The 21,177-nt window shown below is 39.1% G+C and overlaps 2 protein-coding genes across 2 annotated transcripts in view; both read left to right on the top strand.

Moving 5' to 3' along the window:
* Positions 1 to 9,932, top strand: part of phc2b (polyhomeotic homolog 2b (Drosophila)) — a 36,151-nt gene extending 26,219 nt beyond the window's left edge. Inside the window, exons 10-15 of the mRNA XM_053315420.1 lie at positions 4,888 to 5,099; positions 6,113 to 6,242; positions 6,692 to 6,797; positions 8,363 to 8,477; positions 9,282 to 9,606; positions 9,728 to 9,932. Of these exons, the coding sequence (XP_053171395.1) occupies positions 4,888 to 5,099; positions 6,113 to 6,242; positions 6,692 to 6,797; positions 8,363 to 8,477; positions 9,282 to 9,606; positions 9,728 to 9,882 (1,043 nt within the window). The 3' untranslated portion in view covers positions 9,883 to 9,932. The remainder of the gene's footprint in view (positions 1 to 4,887; positions 5,100 to 6,112; positions 6,243 to 6,691; positions 6,798 to 8,362; positions 8,478 to 9,281; positions 9,607 to 9,727) is intronic.
* Positions 9,933 to 13,275: 3,343 nt separating this feature from the next.
* On the top strand, positions 13,276 to 20,712 carry LOC128356040 (T-complex protein 11-like protein 1). Its single transcript, XM_053316469.1, has 10 exons — positions 13,276 to 13,320; positions 14,157 to 14,243; positions 14,345 to 14,474; positions 14,568 to 14,688; positions 15,595 to 15,815; positions 16,656 to 16,792; positions 17,073 to 17,254; positions 17,549 to 17,730; positions 18,170 to 18,342; positions 19,519 to 20,712. The coding sequence occupies exons 2-10, from the start codon at positions 14,165 to 14,167 to the stop codon at positions 19,749 to 19,751; spliced, it is 1,458 nt and encodes a 485-aa protein (XP_053172444.1). The 5' UTR covers positions 13,276 to 13,320; positions 14,157 to 14,164; the 3' UTR covers positions 19,752 to 20,712.
* Positions 20,713 to 21,177: the final 465 nt, after the last annotated feature.

Below are 21,177 nucleotides of genomic sequence, written 5' to 3'. Positions count from 1 at the left end.
TTGCAGTTATCTTTGTGATATCCCTGTGCTGTGGCCATAAAGACTTACCTGATACCCAAAGCACAGAAAAGCAAAAATCAATGACAAAAGAAAATTGAATAATTAAGAAACAAATACAGTAGTGTAGCCAGATAGGATATATAAAATCTACCGGTTAATTATATTGGGGACATTTTGGCACCCTACTTCCTGTGGAGGTGTGTAGTACAGTATTAGCCTGGTCGGCCATGCAGGGACATCACATACTATGTCCACACACCATTTACACACAGGACAGGAAAAGTTACTTGCTGTCCGCAGCCCTTTCCACGCTTGTGTTAACAAAACCTGAACAGTATCAAGCAATAACTACCACGGTGTGAAGATGAAGCCAATGTGGAAGTACCTTTTAAAGTGTAATACCACTGACGGCCACTAGATACTGTCTTGAAAGAAATCTGTGGCTCCAATAGACTCCCATTCAAAAAGCATCAACTTCTCTCTAGAAATACTGAGTCACTATGGTCTCAATTGCTAAATTTCGTCTTTCTGGTAAATGTGCTGGTGGTCATTTTGGAAGTCGTTGCTCCAAAGATTTGAAGACTTACCGTAGCTTTGATGTCTGCAATGTGGATATTAATTTGAGTTTGATGTTACTTGATTACGATACCTGCACCGACCGTAAGCAACAATTCTGGGCTTCAAATCAGCTTAACTGCAAAGCAATGGATGACGTCACAGTTCGCTACATACATCTTTACACCTCACATTAAGAGAAGATTAACAGGTTTGAATTTTGGCTGTTCTGCCGGATTGAATCAGATTGTACAAACATATCTTGTAAACTGTAAAAACAATGAATTACAGTACATGGGTACAAAATATCCTGCCTTTTAAAAGTGTTTCCTTTTTTCTTTTTTTAACCTTCAACTAAAATAACATGAGTCATTTGCAAAGTAAATGGTAGGGAGGACTTTACCATATTCTTTAGTGTCACTTGAAAAACATACACTGCTGTGGATATAATCAATGGTTTTCTACTTACAGAGTAGTTTTTGTCCGTTAGACAATGTCCAACATATATGGTCAGTAGCTTCAGACTCTGTAAGTGGTAGTGCGTCATCATATAACAGCGAAACTCCTCCTGCTGAGCCTTAGCTATTTTGGTATAGTTTATAAACGCTGACATGGATCAGTTTCTATAGTAACATTCCTCCGAAATGGTTGGAAATAGTACTAATGGTGTGTTTCTTGTAAAATGAAACATTCTGTAAAGCCACAAATGGCTGTTTTAAGCGCAGTGATTTGGGTGTGATGTGCAGCGGAGGTGCTCTGTTCACCACCAGAGCAGGAAACTATTTTGGTAATCCACTGACCGCAGAGGCTGATGAAGATATTCCTGAAGTCTCTGCTTTTTTCTCCTTTTTTCACTGTAGAAATATTAAACATTTAAGAAAAAAAGCCTTCAGGCAAAAGTTGTTCTTCAGTCAAAGTGATTTATTCAATTATAAACCAGCTCCCAGCCACAAAGATTTTCACTACATTTATTTAGATTTTGATGTACTTTTTTGCTTTCAGAGAATCTGTTTGTTGTCTTTTTAAGTATTTATGTACTTGGATAAACTGTGTGTAAACACATATTAGTTTCTAGTTCACAATTTATTATAATTGAGAGACTTTGATCAGATTTGCTTTTGACATGAAAACCAGGGTTGCAGCTACAAGTGACCGGTCTTCTCTCTCTGTGTGTTTTGGGTTTTCTGAATTTAAAAATACCCTCCTGGTTTAATCATCAGTGGAGAAGATTAACAAATTTGTGAGAAAATATGCTGCATTTCAGTGAGAAACATACACACATAAGGCATACAAATCTGTTGTGTGGATGTCACTAATGGCTATTGGAAGATAAAGATTACAGCATCCAGAAAACTTATTTTACAGTTTGCAGTTTAAAACAAAAAACTTTTAAGGTGCAGTGTGTAGAATTTAGCGTAACAGACTTGGAAGAAATTGGGTATAATATATTTATGAGTATGTTTTACTTAACTAAAATAAAAATCATTGTGCTTCTGTTACCTTAGAATGTACCCTTTTATTTCTACGTAGGGAGCAGGTCCTCTTCAGTGGAGTCACCATGTTGCACCGCCATGTTTCTACAGTAGCCCAGAATGGACAAACCAAACACTGTCTCTAATAAAGGGGCTTTCTTATTTTTCATGAGTTTTGAAGCCATCGTAGGCTCTCTTACACAGCTAGATGCCCCACTGTACCTTTTTTAAGATTCACTTTCACTTTCCATTTTGGACGAATTTGGTTACTATGGCCCAGTGTCTTTTTCACAACTGCGATGACGTAATGTTTTGAATTTGCTACCGCTCTGATTCGCACCTCTAACTCACTTCTCCACAACAGCAACATCAGCTGAAACCTGAGTAATCATTTAAATGGACAGAACTGAAACTTCCCATTAACTATAAAATCAAATAAAACAAGTGTAAAATCGGGAAGAAACTTCTTTTTTTTTTTTGGGACACCAGAGACTTCTCCGATACAACTCTATGAATGTTTAATTGTCCAATCCTAGTATTCTTACATTTTGTACATTTGGCAAATGTGCCATTTTTGCATCAATAAATAAATACATAAACTATTGATTGTTTCTCCACCAGAATGTGTTCATGTATTTTAAGGATTTTAAACCATTTAATTTTGAACTTCTTGTTTGGAAATGCCATTGACAAACTATTTAAGATATTAAGTTAAGTAGAAATATGAAAAAAAGGAGGAAAAATCCAGATGAATAAAACAATTTGTTGGTATGTGGTTAAAACATGTTCTCAGGGAGTGCATTGGGGGGCTTTTTATGAGCTCAACATCACTAAAATCTTGGCTACGGCCCTGCTGAAAACCTGAAAACGTGGGAGTTGTGTTACTATTATTTTGGCGCTTCAATGATAGTGATAGTTGTAAAACTTTGGTTATACTTGTTGGGATAAAAGCGGTGATTTTAAAATGATCCACAGGCTGAAACAGGAGGCAGTGTGCAGGATTTAATCATGCTGATGTGTAGACTGAGGAGATATGTGCTGGGGGAGGAGGGAGGGAGGGAGGAAGGGAGGCGGATCCTGGTCGCATGAGGCGTTTCATTAACAGACTGTAGCTTAAACCTTCCTCTGAATACAGTCCCGAACAACAGCTCGGTGTCTGTCGGACCATTACAACAACAAACACACACACACCAAAAAACCCCGCACATGTTGTCTATGAGAGCAGAGCAGGAAGTTGGCGCGGTAAGGAAACTCTTCTCATTCAGCGCTTTGGTGGCTTTTTTTTTTTGTTTTTGTTTTGTTTTGTTAAGATGACAAAGCATGGCGACTTTTTAATGCGTACTTTCGCTTTGTGGAGGGTTTTTTTTTGTAGTAAAACGAGTCGAGGGCGTCCCAGCACTGATGGGTTTTAGTGTTTGTTATTGAGCAGCAGTCTGCCTCTGGGTCTCTTCTCATTATGTTGATTTATCGTCGACAAGAAGAAATGTTATTGAGATAAGCGGCTGATGAAGATAAAGATAACTGGATACTGGTCTGCATGTAGATAATGTGATCAGTGCTGTATGTGTGTGGTTTGCAAACAATAACGATGTAAACATGACATAGCTACAGCGTCTGTGCTATAATCTGTGAAAATATGAAGATAAACTATCACTAGCTCGCTGATAACACTAAAACAGATCCTATAAATAAAGTATTAGCTGTTCGTGCTATTAGTATAAGGCATTTCACCTACCTAATATAATAAGGTATACAGAGTATTGTCAGTGTTTACCTTCATCAGTCCTGGTAATATGTTACAGTGTTTTAATTCAAGGCTGAAACTAAGTTATTTCCATTAAAGGTAAATCTGTTGATTATCTTCTTGATATATTGTTTGGTCATTACAATGTAAGAACATGCTGAAATATGCCCCTCACAAGTTCTTTAAGAAGACTTTTAAGGTATATATCTTACTTTGTATGATCAGCAGTTCCCAAAGATATTCAGTTTACTTTTATAGAAGAGAAAGAAAAGCAGAAAATAAATAATCATAACTGAGAAGCTGGAACCAGAAAATGTTGAGATTCCTACTTTAAAAATGACTTCAATAATCAATCAATCAACCAGACTTTATTAGTATAGCACTTTTCATTCATGGCAATGTAACACAAAGTGCTTTACATGGTAAACAAAACAAAACAAAAGAAGATATAATCATCTTTTCTAGAGCTTCAACTGACATTTCATTTTCATTATCAATTAATCTTATGATTGTCTCAATTACATGTTGCTTTGTCTATAGATTGTCACAAATATGTGTCATATGCTTGTTTTGTCCAACCAACAGTCTGAAAACTGTTTCCCATGACATATTACAGGGAAATGAATCATTCCTCACATTTGGGTAGCTTAAACTTGGCTGGCATTGTTCCTGAGAAATGACTCAACAGTCAAAATAATTGCTGATTCATTTTATGCTGAGTGAATTGGGTCAGCTCTTATTTCAATCAATCTGAACCCATTAGTGACCATCTGGGCAATATATCAATATTACATGGATAACATGATATGAGTCTAGATATTGTTGTATCTTATATTTTGGATATCGTAATATAAGTACAGTAAAGTGATATAATTTTCTGAACATACCAGACTGTTGTAGCTATTCTATGATTTGTTTTTACCTACTTACTCATTATAATCACATTAATATGATTATTCGTCAAAAATCTCTTGAAGTATTTTGTAAAGCCAATAATCAACCCTTCAATAGTGTTGCAATATCAATATCGAGGTATTTGGTACAGAAGTGTTGTGATATTTGATGCCCATATCGCCCCACCCTAACAGGATGTTGTTGTATTCATTTCCTGGTCAGGAGGGGGCTCTATAAAGAGGCCGAGCGCTGCACCTGCGACCCCACCTCCACCCATGACCTCAGGAAACGAGAGCGAGGCGCCCACGGTAATGGGCAGCACGCCTCAGAACGGAGAGAACAAACCGCCCCAGGCCATCGTCAAGCCCCAGGTCCTCACTCATGTCATCGAAGGCTTCGTCATCCAGGAGGGGGCAGAGCCGTTCCCAGTGTGTGTAAGTACCCCGATCTCCGCTTTACTGGCGGCGAGACATAATAAACAAGTCTGAACTGCCACAGTCTCCAGTGTACACGCCTGCAGGGAGCTGTCAGTGAGCAAACACAAAGCCTCTGTCTAGCTGTAGTGACAGCTCACAGCTTCTGTTTGATTCAGCCATTAATTAATGTGAAAGAATACAGATGGATGAACGTGTTTTGGTGTAATGAGCTTCACAGTGCAGTTCTCAGTTATCTCAAAGCACAAGAATCCTTCCTTTATCTGTACATCATCTCACCTATAATTGATGTTATTATATTTTATATTGTTAACAGTGTATCTGTATGCATGTGGCTGACACCTGTATCACCCATCTTTATTATAACTAAAAAAAAGCAAAAAATGCCACACTGAATATTTGGAGGTGGAAGATAATGAGCTTGTTGTCATTTTAAGACTTTGGGCTCACTGCCTCCTACTGGACATGTGCTGTAAATGCTGTTTGTCACAGTTTAAATACCATGAGCACAGAGGACCGACACTGCAGGATTTTCTGGTCATTTCTATGAAATGATTTAAAAAGGTGTTTTTCCCAAACCACAGTCAAATATGCACTTATTTATACACAATTTAAAATGATATTAACAGGGAAAAGTAGAAACTTCTCATATTTTTGACAAACTGAAAACAGCAAATTTTTGCTTCATACATTTCGGAAATAATGATCAACAATCAAAAATAGTCGTCAGTCAGATAATGGATTCAGCACTATTGTTAATCCATTCATACACAGCATGAGTTCAACAGAGAAAATGTTTGAATTCACCTCATTTCATCTCATCAATACTGCAGTAATGTGTGTAGCAAAAGGAGATTGATCATTAGCGACTGGTCAGAGGGACACTGCTGGTCTTTCAGGATGAACACATGCAGAGAAGTCTTAACGCTTCATGTGGCTGTCGTGATATTTGTCTTGGAGTGTGTGACATTTCATTTTGGTACATTTGTAAATATGTTCTACCTTTACGACAGGTGGAGCGTCTGCCCATTCTGATCGACAGCCCAAAGAAGCTGGATCATCAGCTCTCATCAGACCCCGACAAAACCCCGGTCAGCAATGCGGCAAACTCTGACTCAGAGCCTGAGGACATGAACCAGCCAGGTAAATAAAAAAAGAAGCAGGGAAGATTAGACAAGTACATCAGGTCTTGTAGCACTTTGCTGGAACTCAAGAAACATCTGTGAAAGGATTTCTCAAGTGGAAGTCAAAAACACCAAAAACATGAGTCATTTTAAATTGGACTGAGACATACAAAGGTTGATGGGTGTTTGTGATAGAGAAAGAAGTTAAGAAATATATTAAAGTTGTGAATGGTACCAACACACTGAGTCTTAACCAAGTACAAATGTCACTTTACATGATGTATAGCTGTATTTGACATGTTACTTTAATTTATACAAAAGTATTGAATATGCTCATGATTGAATATATATTTCCAATTCTGTTTGTTTGGTGATCACAGATAGTTTAAGGCTTTTCAAAGAGCGAATATTATACTTCAGAAGAAAATCTAACATTTGATTTACATCTGATATTTTTGCTGTTTACAGAAAAAGAGCAAGAGCCCAAGCTAACGTGTGAATACTGCGGCTGGGTCGACTTCGCCTACACGTTCAAGGGCTCTAAAAGATTCTGCTCCATGGTTTGTGCCAAGAGGTAAGTCACCTTTTTTTTTAGTTTTTTATTTATTTAAAGATCCTCTTAACCACTTAACGCACGCTGTTCCGTCTGCGGAACGGGACGGATGTTAGGAGGTAGCCACAAGTTCTTCTGGATGTTTTAAACACCAACCCTTAAACATATATATTCATGCCGTACATCGTTGGAAAGCTTAGATTGTCCTGATTCATTCAAGACCACTCACGACTTATATGGTTGCTCACAGCCGTAATAGTATTAGCGATTAGCTTGGCTAGCCCCTGAGCTAAGTAAGAAAAGCTATAATGCTACATACCTTCAATGTCTTCCCTTTATCCACAACGATCATCTTATGACTCAGGACTTTCTGTACAGCTCGCCAAATATCCATTCTTGTGAAATATGAAATCCGTTTCCATAAAACCGAAATACTTTCCTCAATATGTCCATGTATTTAGTCCAACACGTAACGTAATAACACAAATAACAAACCATATACGGTCCGTTTACGTCATTTCCTGACCTGCACGTCCATCTCAGAGTACACGTGACTAGATGTTTACGACCGTGAGCCTCTTCTGCTTCTGACGACACCACACACAAGCCAATCGGTGTTTAGGATTAGGCAGTACATGTGACCGACAACAATGACGACATGGCTTTGATTGACTGCTGTTCTAGCCTATGGAAATATTCGGTGAAATGAAGTTGATAACCTTTTAGCCAATAGTCAGAGGTTTCCAACGGTGTATGACACTAAGCTATTAAGTTTGGCTGTCCATAAACAAACTCCAAGCGTAACCGGCGTGCGCCCTGTGCGTAAAAGAGTTGAACCATATATCATTACGCACTCGGCATTTTGGTACACGGTTGGTTCTTCTTCGACTTGACATATGACTTATACCAAATTAAACAGAAAGATAGATAGATAGATATGGCCAAACAAAAAAATATGGTTATATGTAATAATAATAATAATAATAATAATAATATGGCGTCAGCTTTCATTAGAGACCAAGATTTTGATTGTAGGCAATGGGGATGTGAAGTTATAGGTGTTTGATTGTGGTTATACAGCTTTGGTAACCAAGTGTCCATTTGGAGTCTCCAAAAAGGACCTGAGGAAAACGCATGGACATACCTGTTGAAAAATAATAAATTCATCTTTTGGTCTTTTGACTCCAAATTTAGACTGCATGAAGCCAAGACCTGTGGCTGTGGCCTCATTGTGTCTATATCCTGCTGAGAGGTCCCTGAATGTCTGTACACATGTCATTGTAAAGGCAAACCTATGGGCGAGTAAACAACCCCATCATTGTAACCTCTGCCACTCTTTGTCAGTAAGTCACAGAATCACACAGACACTTTTACAAGAATCCTGAGAGTGTTTCCTTTCCAATGATACCAGACACATCTCTGAGTCTCAAACTATGTGGGATCTGTGCTGCTCACAACTTGGGCATGTCGTTTAGGCTAACAGCATAAAAAACAGGGGCGTGTGTTAAGTGGTTAAGATGATGTTTAAGCAATTGATGCTTCTCCATATATGAAAAAGAAAAGCTCTAATGGACCTTTCTGAACAGGTACAATGTGGGCTGTACGAAGCGGATGGGCCTTTTCCGTCCAGAGAGGAGTAAACCAACAAATCGCTGGCGCAGAAGATCGCAGGGCCGCTCGAATATAGAAGCTAAGAAGCAGGTACAGAGTCATGCGCACTTCTTCACTGTTGTAAAAGTTCCTCATCAACACTTCTACTCACATCAGATACTGCTGCCACTGCACATTTTATACCCTTCACGCCTCGTGCTTCTTAATGAACTAAAGCATCGTTTGTGTCAGCGCTGGATTATCTCCCTCTGTCTTTGAAGGGTCATTAAGTACTTTATGATCTTTGTCAACCTTTATTGGTGAGTGGAGGTAATGGGAAAACATTAGTAGAGATTTTCTGCCTCCTGAACAAGTTATTTAGACCTCAAAAGCAACTTGGTTTGTTGTTTTTTTTGCCACTCATCCAAGTCTTTGACATACTTCTTTACAATAGAGACAGGTAGTTTGAATAACTAAAGAATTAAAGCATAAATTCTACCAAAATGTCGAGCAAGGAGATAATATATCGCAATACTTAATGCAGAAAATATCACTTTTTTTGGCTCAAGTCTTTTTATAGCCAGAATACCATGAGTTATGTCCAGTGGATGGGCCATGAACATCCATTGGGGGGTGCTTTTGTCTCACATTTGGACCAATAACGGAGCATTAGAATCCAAAGGGCTCAGCACCTGACAAAGTAATCTTCCAGACATTGGTATCGATCCAGCAAACCTATCAACTGGCTGCAGGTATATTACAGTCATTTGAAGCTTTTGTACAGCATAAATCTTACTTATTACCCCTTAAATCTTTGCTGCAACTCTCACAATGTCCCAGCAGTGTTTAACTGATGAGCCATTCATTTCTCAAATGCTGAGCCTTGACGTCATACCTAAAAATGTCCCTTTGCAGAAGCTGTCCCCTTCACCGCAGCAGCCCCAGGGGGGTTCTGTATCCTCACCGCATCCGTCGCAGCCCAGTCAGGAGGAGTCGAGCCCATGTTCGGACATGTCCAGCTACGAGGAGCCGCCGTCTCCCCTCTCGGCCGCCAGCTCAGGACCCCTGGCTCCTGCCCCGGCCCCAGCTCAGGTCTCCGTCCACCGGCAGCCGAGCAGGGCCTCGGACCAGGAGGGCTGCGCTGGGAGAGACACATCTTCGCTTTGTCAGCACTTTTTACCAAACGACCCCACCAAGTGGAATGTGGAAGAGGTGTACGAGTTCATCTGTTCGCTGCCAGGTCAGAAAACAGAGACCCCCTGTTGGTTCAGGCAGCACACTTGTAAAGCTTCACGTACTTATTGTGTATGAATCCTGTTTTTAGTACAATTAACTGCAGCTTTCTTCTTCTGCTTTTCCAGGTTGTCAGGAGATAGCAGACGAGTTTCGCTCTCAGGAGATCGATGGACAAGCGTTGCTCCTGTTAAAGGAGGACCACCTCATGAGCACCATGAACATTAAACTGGGACCTGCTCTCAAGATCTTTGCACGCATCAACATGCTTAAAGACTCTTAGCAGGAAAGTATGTGTGTGTGCGGTCGCGCACACATGCATCGATCTGAGTACATACTGTGTGTGTGTGTGTGTGTGTGTGTGTGTGTGTGTGTGTGTGTGTGTGTGTGTGTGTGTGTGTGTGTGTGTGTGTGTGTGTGTGTGTGTGTGTGTGTGTGTGTGTGAGAGAGAAGAGCGGAGTGGAGTGTAGGGCTTTGGCACAGGACAAAGGGGGTGTCATCATATTACTGGCAACACAGTATTAGCTGCACTATGACTTCACTTCTCCACACTACTTGACTGGCTGCTTTCTCTCACTCCAGCTGGACTCGACCCCACATACTACTCATACTCACTCTTATCAGCTCTATAACCATGTGACCATTTAAGCTTTGCTTAGTTTCATGTGAGTGGAGCACTTGAATCACACTGACCCACAGTGTGAGGAGGAAGTCTGAGTTTACAGCACTCACAGGAGTTAAGCAGCTCTCTAGGTAGTGGACTGAAATGAAATGAGTAAATGATCCACAATGACAGTGGTGCCAAATTCTTAAAAGTGTATTCTTATTAAATGAGCGAATATATATGTGGAAAAGACAAGTGATTCATGGACCCCATTAACAAGGGATTAACATCTCATATATATCTGGTTAATGTAGGTGTAAATGCACACAGTCGAGGTGAATCTCATTTATGCATATTATGCTTTTATAGTGAGTCGACAGTTGAGAGATCACCTGAGCTGAGGGGAGAGATGTAAAACAGCGTGTATCAAAGGATGCTGTCAACATCAAGGTGAAAGATCTCAGGCTGCACATCAGAAAGCTACAGGCGACCCCTTCTGAAAAAGGGGAAAATATGTAGAAGGTCGAGCTGCTTTCCTTTACCTGTCACAGACTGTGCTGTGCACCTGTTTTACATAATGAGATCTGATCAGTGTGGGTAGAATTGAGATAACAAGCTCTTTATTAATACCAGATATAGATTCAGACTCCATGATAATACCAGATGTAAATGGGGTCTTGGATTAGGTTTACAGAAAAATAATCTGTAGAAGTTCAAAGGAAAACCGTGACGAAAAACAGAGTTGAGAGAACAAGTGAGTGTCAAAAGTGTACACTACCTGTTCAGTCATGTCTGGGTTGGGTCATACCGCAACGCAGACGTCCCTGAATCGAGGCATTGAGACAAAACATGAGTGAAGTCTAAATTTATTATTTTTATTATATTGTTAGACATGTTTTTTGTACAGTTTTGTTAGCTCGGTAATGAAAGAGAAATGGCTGTGTGTGTGTGTGTGTGTGTGTGTCTGGGAACAGAAGATTGCATTCATTAATTTGCTCATTTTTATTCAGTAGATGCTCCTTTCTGCCTTTTTCTCACAATAAGACTCGCACAGCTCTTGAATACAAAAGCTTGAATGCAGAGAAACCATTTAAGCAGCTTCTTTTGTGACATCGATTTTCCTTTCATGGAGGGGGACTCACCAGTTTTCTCCTGTAGATTTAAACTGCTTAAAAATGATTTTTTTTTCCTCTGCAGTTTTTTTGCCGAAATGATTCACGAAAAATATGACCATCGATTTCCTGTCTCAGTTTCGTAAAAAGAACACCAAGTTATCCATCCAACAATCTGGACATTGTGCTCTTTTGACACAGCCCTGCTTTTTGGCACTTACTTTCTTTGTGTTTGCTTCTATGTCACGAGGAACTCCAACATTATGTGGGAAATCTGAAAACCAGTTTATATGTACATAGCAGCTCAAGCGAGGAAAAAGACTGAAAGTGTGAAACCGTCTTTTTTTTAAGTTATCGTTATTATTTTAAAACAAATGGTGTTTAATATTTTGAAATATGCAAATGTATAAATATCATGGCCTGGGGGTTGTTGTTTTTTAATGTTTCTTTTTCTAATGAAAGTATGATCATATCTATTTGTGTTTTTGTGGCTGTGATGGAAGATTGACTTTTTCTAGATACTGTTTTGTCAAATGCTTGTATTTATCAGAACTGTTTGTTACACAACATTTTGCAATTATAAATAATTTGCAATACAATTCTGTCTTAGACTTTTTTTCTGTGATTTTGTGTGTGTGTGTGTGTGTGTGTGTGTGTGTGTGTGTGTGAGAGAGAACAACACCTGTACAATCAAGTGCAGCGTGACTCAGCAGCCCTTTAACAAACACCAGCTGTATGAAGCATCTGTTGAATTATTACTCTGCTGATATTTGTTGTGCTATATCGAAGGAAATATTTATTTTAGGGCTTCAGAGAATATTGTATTGTACATTTCTCACATTTACTGTGTTGGCATGCTGTAGTAAGACACTGTCTCTCAGTAGAATTAGAGGTATGTGGAAAACCTGAAACCTAAAGATTAAGTTTTCAATGATTAAAGAGATTTAAGACAAAAAGCAGAAAATCTATGAACCCTGGAACCAGCAAACGTTTGGCACTTTTGCTCAGTAAATGACTGAAAACAGTATTAAAAATCTGAGTTCTGTTTGCTATCAATCCATCTACAATTTGTTTTAGCCTTACCTAAGATTATTAAGTCCTCACAAAAGCAGCACAGCAGCAAAAGGAAGAACACAAACCTAACCCTTTTAATGGTATTGGTTAAACAGGTTTGATAAAAAGTGACATTACATGATTGAGATGAAAGGAAAGGTATGACATCTACAAACAAAACTACAAATGGCAAATACATTGGATCTAATACAAAATTATAAAAATGGAAACAAATATTAAATCATGATACATCAAAATACACCAAAATGAAAAACAGGTATTACAGGTGCTATACACGCTGCACCTAAATAGTATTCACAAAATGGTATTATTGAGAAACCACAGGTGACTCTAGGTATATATCTCCTCTGCATTTGTAGCTGTATTTCTGACTCTTCTCGTTGGCATTAGAAGTTCCTGGTTTGTGGGAAATTTCCAGCTGTTAACATGTGACTGTCACACGCTGCATGGCTCATACAGTTGGTCGCTTTCCATTTTGTTCACACTGAAGCACAATATGAACACATAATAAACTAAAAGAGGAAACCTAAAAAAAAAAAAAAAGGAAACCTGTATGGTGGCTGGTTGGTTTAGTTTAAATGCAGTGACACGCTGCAGCAGCAAGGAAACGCCCACTTGTTTTGATTCAAGAAACGGACCGAACCACATTAAAGCCACTGTCATTTTCGTTTTTTAAAGTATGATTGAATCAAAATGTGACGTTTAAAGCATTCATACTCACATGTTGTATCATAGCATTGTCCCAAATGTAGGTTTAGATAATGTGTTAAAATGTTATTTAAGCGTGATTTTTTTAAGCTGCCCCCCGTATCTCTGTTAAAATGGTTTGGCCCAGTTTGAACTTCAAGCTCTACGTGGTTTTTAACGGCAGTCAGTGATCTCTATACTATTATCAACACCTTATTAAATTCACCTGAACACCAGCAAACAGGTAAGAGAGTGTCTTTAAAAGATTTATACTATTTATGAATTTAACTTCTTCTTCTTCTTAGCTACCGTGTGTATTATGTTGACATTTGGGTGTTTGTTTTGGATGTTTTTCTTTATTTTATGGAAGTTTTTATGTTTTTTCTGACTGTAAAATCTCATTTAAAGCTGCTTTTAAGTGCCACGATGTTACTTTTGATGCATTATAATATTTTACAGCTGCAACTAACTATTATTTTCATTATGTATAGATTAAATTGCAGCTGTTTCTCGATTAGTCGTTTTGTCTATTTCAAAAATGGGAAAATGCCTGAGAAAATATTAAGTTTTATGTGTCAAAGAAAAGCAGATAATCTCAACATTTTAGGGCTACAATGTTAGTAGATGAATTAGTCTGATCTGGTTATTAAATTAATCACCAATTATTTTGATCATCAATTATTCGTTCTGAGTCACATTTCTTAAAAGTGAATATATTCTGGTTTATTTTGTCCTTTATGACAGTAAACTGGATGTTTTTGGGTTGTGGGAAACTCATTGAGATATTTAACCATTTTATGGACCAAACAATTAATAAAATAAAATTTAAAAAAAAACTCGCTAGTTGAAGTGCTATAACATTTAACAAGCTTGAATTATCAATTTTTTGGATTTTTTTTTTTTTTATTAAAATGATTAATCTCTTATTAAAGTTTAGCTGCCAATTAAATTTCTGTGGACCGGCCAATCGATTAATCAACTAATCATTGCAGCTCTTAATGTTTTTATTGGATTTATTGTTGTATAAAGTCACAAAATGACCAATGAGTTATTAATTGGGTAATTCATGTATCTAAACAGCTTCTGAAATGCCAAATCAAAGAGATGAGGCCCCTGATGATTCCCCCGGTGACCTTCCCTGTCTGGAAAAACTGGACTCTCCTACAGGTATGAAGCTTTATTATAGTCGTTATTGTCTTAGTAATTGAATTATTACCAGCTTGGCAGGTTGAATAATCTGTGGGTGTGTGTCCTGTCTGTGGGGTCAGGGAGCCCACCCACCGCCTCATTGTCTGGTCTGATGGAGCTGGAGAACTGTGTTTCCAACCTGAGCCTCGCACACGAGATAGTGGTGAACAAAGACTTCCGCTTCAAATCCAACAGCCCTCCCTCAGAAAGGCAAGAAAGATAAAGAAATATGACCTTGCTTATTCTAATTTCCTGACTTAATGAAGAGTTTCGTATCTATTGAGCTGTTTTTTTGTTTTGCAGCCTGGAGGGCAGAGTGTCTGAGATTGTTCATCGGGCGTTTTGGGACAGTCTTCGTGAGCAGCTGAACAGCGACCCTCCAAACTACGACCATGCTGTCATTCTGCTGCAGGAGGTCAAGACTGTAAGTGTGTCTGGGATCAGGTCAGAGGGAGAGGGTATACTGTGACCTCTGACCCCAGTCATTCTCACATGCTTTGGGCATAAAAACCAAAGTGTTTACATTGTCAACAAGTGTGAAATAAACACAAAGTCACATTTCCAGGAGGAACAGTGTGTGATATCAGACTTTATAAGAAATATGTTGCTGGTGATATTAACACACAGAAATATTGACTATTTACTTCACTAGTGTATTCATAATACTTTATAGTGAGAGAGAAAGAACACAATGTCTGCATTCCCAAGGCAATGATATTATACTTCCAAATGTTACTGTAACTAATGATTATTTCTATTATTGATTAATCTATCGAATAGAGTCACACTGTGTTTGTGAGGCTGGTACTGATGTATGAAAGTTCAAAACATCAGATAAAGATACACTGGCCAATATTAGAGGCTTAACAGATTTCTTGCAGAGAGTTAAATGAGAAGATTAATACCACTCTACTGTTTGTACATTTAATATTAAGCTGGAACTAACAGCCAGTTAGCTAAGCTTGGCATAAAGACTGAAATCAGGGAAAACAGCCTTCAAAGGCTTGATTGAACTTTGATTTTTTTTCACATGATCTGAGTATCACAGATAAAAATGAGGATTTTAAGCACTTTTCATAAAATATGCTCACATAACTATTTCAGGTGACCACTTATAGTTGACCTTATGTGTTAAATACAGTGATTAAATGGGAGCTGTAATGACATTGATGCCATAAACCCTTTTATTGTGCAGGTTCTGGTACAATATGTTAGCTTCTGTATCTGCTTGTGTAGAGGAACTTTGTAGTTATTAAAAATACACGAACTCCAAACTACACAAATCCAAAATGTTGTATGTCTAAACTACAATAAACGTATTTTCCATCAGATGCTTCAGTCCCTGCTGCTGCCCGGTCACGTCAGGCTGAGATCTCAGCTGGATGAGGTCCTGGACATGGATCTGATCCAGCAGGAGGTGGATCACGGAGCTCTGGATCTCCACAGACTGGCAGGATACGTCATCAGCACCATGGCGTCTTTATGTGCACCTGTGCGTGACCCAGAGGTCAGGGCATTGAGGGACCTCAGGGACCCTGTGGAGCTCCTGAGGTGAGCTCGAGTCTGATGAATGAATAATCATTACTATTCCATTATTACAACAAACCTAATATAAATCTAATCTACTACAAGTTACATATACAGGTTCAATATATTTTTAGTCAGTGTACTGAAAGCAGAAGAAATGATTGACATTAAGCATGTCAGCTTGTCTTCAGATATGTCCATTTATACTTCCAGTTGTGACTGTGCTTTTGCTATTGTTGCTTTTCAACTCACAAACAGCCACAAATAATCAAGAGAAGCTAATTTAGAGCAAATTGTTAGTCTCACAACACCAGACAATCGGAGATGTCCATCTACTGAAGTCTGGGGATTTCTAAATGCACGTTAGAAGCTTAAATGTTGATGAAAGCCGCCACTAACAAACCTACACCCTTCACATTTTGTAAAGGACAAGCCTTACCTGAAATGATGCCCCCCCCCCCACCCTCCCATTCTCCTCCATAGTGAACAGCATGTCTCCACCCCAATATGAAGGGCCAGTATAAGGACTCTGGATTGGTTCTGCAATGCAGGAGTTTTTTTAAAAAATTGTTTTCACCCAGTGTTAACAATAAAAATTTGGGAGATTGTCCTTAGTCTCTATTAGTGAAGCATTTAGAGACTGGCCTGTGAGTCTAGCAAATATTATAAAACCATTAAATTAAACAGTTTTCTGTAGTTTAGTTGTTTTTTTTTACACATTTTAATCTGTGGTTGATGTATTTTTATATCCTCTCTTCCTGTGTCCCTTTTCCTCTTCCTGTAAATACTTATCCGTTTCAAAATGTCCTAAATAAGTAAAGTTTGCTCTCTCACCCAAAAATAATCCCCTCGTTCTTTTCTCAGGGAAATCTTTCGCGTGTTGGGGCTCATGAAGACCGACATGGTCAACTTCACCATCCAGAGTTTGAGGCCTCACCTCCTGCAGCAGGCAGCGCAGTACGAGAGAGCCAAGTTCCAGCAGATTCTGGACAAGCAGCCAGGTGAGGAAGGATCTGGTGTTTTCAGTATCTAACCCGACTGTTACAGCGGGAGAGATGAATGATGAAGGTGACTTTGTGATGTTAATGTTTCTGGTCATTGGATATTTCATTTTTTCAATTAAACAATCCATGACCCCCCCCCCCCCCCCCGTCCTGTCATTATTCAAACCCTGTTAGATTGGGTGAAGAGCTGGACAGCCAATCAGTGGCTTTTTGACTCAGATAATTCATCTAAGTACATCTAAGCTAATTAGAGTCACTGGCATGTCCTTTTCTTCAGCCTCTCTGGACAACACCACAGCTTGGCTTCAGGCAGCAGAGTCAGAGGAGGCGTTGGCCGTCCGCTCCCGCTCTGAGTCTCCCGGTCCTGACAGCCGAGGCCCTGTCAGCGCCTCCGCCGTCCTCATCCGGGCCTACATGCGTCTGCTACACTGGGACCCGCAAGACCAGAAATATCCAGAGGTCAGCGGCAGCCTGCGACATGACATCACACTGCGCCTTTCATCTGAGCGATATTTTATTGATTATGTAGAAATGTTCAGCCTCCCTACACACTCGTCCTCTCACTGCTGCCTGTTAAAACATGTAACGACACATTAAAGCTCATGTAGTGTTGTAGAATATCCAGCGCAGCGTTTTGTATCCACAACCAGAATCTTGTAAACTAGATATTGATTTTCTTTAGACGGATATTTTTGAAAAAAACGATGTGGATAATCATGTTACACGTGACCCTGACCTGTCCTCCACTTACAGACTGTGCTGATGGACCGGGCCCGCCTGGACGCTCTGGGCCGGCGACTCGAGACGCTGGTCCTGGAGGCGTCGGTGCTGCTCCTGACCAAAGCTCAGTGTGGGGGCGCCGTTTTCTCACTGCAGGGGTTTGTAGGTAAACTCAGGCAGTCCGTCACTGCCCTGCTGGAGGGCAGTCACACCAGGTAAGAGGAGGACGTGGTGATGCATGTACTCGCTGTCATGGGGAACAGGTATTGTATGAGGAGGAAACCAATGGGGGTGACAGGCAGCAACCAGCTTGTCAGAACGGATCCAGCTAACCTCATTCTTTCCGTTCCAAGAGAAGCACCGTCAGGATTAGTGGATAAATGTGGAACAGCAGCTCGTGGCCTGCTCACACTCCGGTCCCAGCTGTAATAAAATGTGGCACGATCTATTTCTTCCCTTAATCACCTTTATTAAAATGTATTTAATCTAAACACCTTCTGAGAGAACCTAGATGTTATTAAAGACTCTTATTTATTGACGAGCCTCAAGGCCCCTTGCTCTTTTATAAATGGACAGATTCATAAGCCCATGACCTATTACACATCTAATGAAGCCATTAGGTAATTTGCCTCATGTTGCTGTCTGGTGCTACAGGGACGCTGACCTGAAGGGGGCGCTGCTGGGTGTTGGGGAGACGGTACTGAAGCAAGTGACCGAAGCTGTGAGCAACCATGGAGGAGCAGCACTGCCTCAGGAGAGCCAGGATCTGCTGAGAGGACAAATATCTGACCTGTGGAAGCACAACAACCCTGTTCGCACACTCATAGGTGAGCCATGAATTCAATGAAGCACAACGAGGCTGCAACTTTCATTTTAATGATCAATTAATTATGTTCTTGATTAGTTCCATTCGTTGTTTTGTCTGTAGAATATCTGAAAGTAATGAAATGCCCACCACAGCTCCCCAGAGAGCAAGTTCACCTCCAAATATTTAAGTTTGTTGTCATATAACAAAAAGAAAAGCTGCAGATGTTGACATTTTAGGAGCTGGAAGCAGGAAATGTTTGACATGTTTTGCTTGAAAAATTACTAAAATGATTAATGGATTGTCAAAATAGTTGTAGATTAATTTCCTGGAAACTGAATAATTGTTTCAGCTCTTAAACACAAATACGCTGAAACTATATTTTCACATTTAAGTTTCCAAACATTAATTTCTGGAAACTTTTGGTAGGAACAAACTCTGATAACCTCATGGTGCCGATTGTCATGTTTTCACTTCATTTTAAGATGTGATTTTAGAAAATGCTAATAAAAACTGCTCAGAGATTATTGACAATATTACTGTAGGTAAAAACAAGAGTTTTATATTTGGAGATGTACAATTTTCATAACAGGACTGCCACTAGTTCTTTCCACTACAGATTCTTTTGTTGATTATTTCTCGAATTAAAAATGACAAGAAATTACTGAAAAATGACTATTACAGTTTCCTAGAGCCTGAGGCAGCGTCTAATTGAGTTTACTATCAAACGAGAAAAGAAAAGCTGCACATCTTCACATCCGAGAGGCTGGAAACAGAATATTTGAAATTTTAGCTTTAAAAAAGTGAATAAAATGATTCTCCAAATGGTTTCAGTTATATCTAATTGATCGATTATTTAAGCTCTAGCACTAATGGAGAAAGTATTTTATATGATATTTAAGTTTCCATATTGTTTGATCCTGTTGCTGTTAACAGTTTTTACTTCATTTTTAGCACTTCCGACCTTTCAGGCTGATTAAAAAAACCTTTCAAGACTTTTTAGTAATACATTTAGATTAAAACAGGATTCTATTTTTAGTTGACGATTCGCAGATGAAACATTTACTCGACAGGAGACATTCCTTTTAACGTCATTTAGTTAGTTTAGTTATATCTGTCTATATGGATGTTTTTAAACTTGAATGTGTCCTCTCCCTCTCTCTCTCTTTCTCTCCCTCTTTCATTGGATCAAACATAGGAGAAAGGGTACAGGGCTTCCTCCAGGCCATGCTGGAGGGCGGCCCCGCTAAAAGGAGTCCAGAGCTGCCCGCTGCCCTCAGGCTAGTGAGTGCTGAGCTAGCTGAGCTGGGGACGGCCTTTGGGCGAATCACCCACTTCAACCGAACGGTTTTTGGTCCTTTCTACGCACCCATTCTCAGGAAAATACTGTTCCCACCAGGAGACGCCGAGACCGGGGAGGACTCGCGCTAAGCTGAGGGCCACCTATACATGACCGTTAATGACCTTAACATAAGCTCCCGTATTGTGTTGTGCATATATGGCTTTAGAGTGTAAATACATTAAGCGAGACTGCTCGGTAGTGAGACGTCATACCCAAAATATGAAAGTGCCTTAAAAAAAGGAAGCTAAATTAGGGACTGACGTAAGAGCGTCTCGCTGTTGCTCCTTTTGTTTTCTAAAGAGACATTTATATTCTATTTTATATGATTATATTTTTTTAACTGTTACGAGAGGAAAGTCTCAAAGCACGAGGCAGAAACAGAGTTATTAGAATACATCTTAAACAAACATTTGAGCACAGAAAACCTCACAGATTGTTTGACAGAAATGAAAAATAGCTTTCACCTTGATACGAGTAACTAATAGTTTCCGTGTTAATGAGGAAATTGTGTATGAGTCATATTTAGACATTGCAGGAGACTGATTGTAAATGTTTCTGAAATGATCAAATGTTTGGAAAAAGCCTTGGTTGGTTTTCACTCTCAAGATAAACACCCTCAGGAAAAACACACAGTACCAAAGATAATATGCTAATAGTTTGTAAATAATACTTCCAAGTTTTTAATGTGTGGCTGGATGTTCTTATCTGTATGTTGACAGATGTGTATATGAAACTCTTTCTTTTACCAAAGATTATACGCACTTTTTCAAACTCTTTCTCAAAAGCATTATTTTTCCTTTGCACCTTTGATAGCAAACCAAAAGCACACTCAGTGTTTCCCCTGCAGCAGTTGGTATCAGTGGTCGCGGGGCTCATTTATAAATAAGATACATACCCAATTATAAATTATTGGCAGAGCAGTCAAACAAAACTAATAAAAATATAGAATTTCTGCAAGTTATATTATTGAAACTAAAAGAGAATCCAGAAACAGTTTCCAGAATATGCCAAATTTCTATGAGGCTACATATGAATGGAGCCCACGATTCGAAAAAATGAGATTTCTGATGATTTAGTGCATTATTCCTTCAGTTTCCTTTGGTTTTAATGTAATTTCTGCACACTGTGGAATTGTTTATTAGTCTCCCTGAAACATAGATGGTGTAATCTATGACGGTGTGAAGTCTTTTGTAGGTGTTACATTATCATTGTGATGTAACGCAGTGTAACACAGTTTTTTTTAACAGTCTGCGTTGCATCACTTCACAAAGATAATGTAACTTAGACAAAAAAAGAGATTTCTCAGAGTCAGTGAACATATTTTGTGTAAAAATAAATACATACCAATGGATACCTGAAATTATTCTGATGTCAAAATACATACAAATTCACACAATGGTGAGCTGTGACTAGAAAATATAAGTAATTACATTCTTTAATGTTGACTCATTTTGCTACACTCATTCGATGGTCCCAGTTTGTGCCTTTCATGTCATGTTTTATGCCTTTATATCT

This window comes from Scomber japonicus, chromosome 3, assembly GCF_027409825.1.
Source record: "Scomber japonicus isolate fScoJap1 chromosome 3, fScoJap1.pri, whole genome shotgun sequence".
Taxonomy (NCBI): Eukaryota; Metazoa; Chordata; class Actinopteri; order Scombriformes; family Scombridae; genus Scomber; species Scomber japonicus.
The sequence above is the reverse complement of the archived record's forward strand: the minus strand, read 5'-3'. Positions and strand labels throughout refer to the sequence as shown.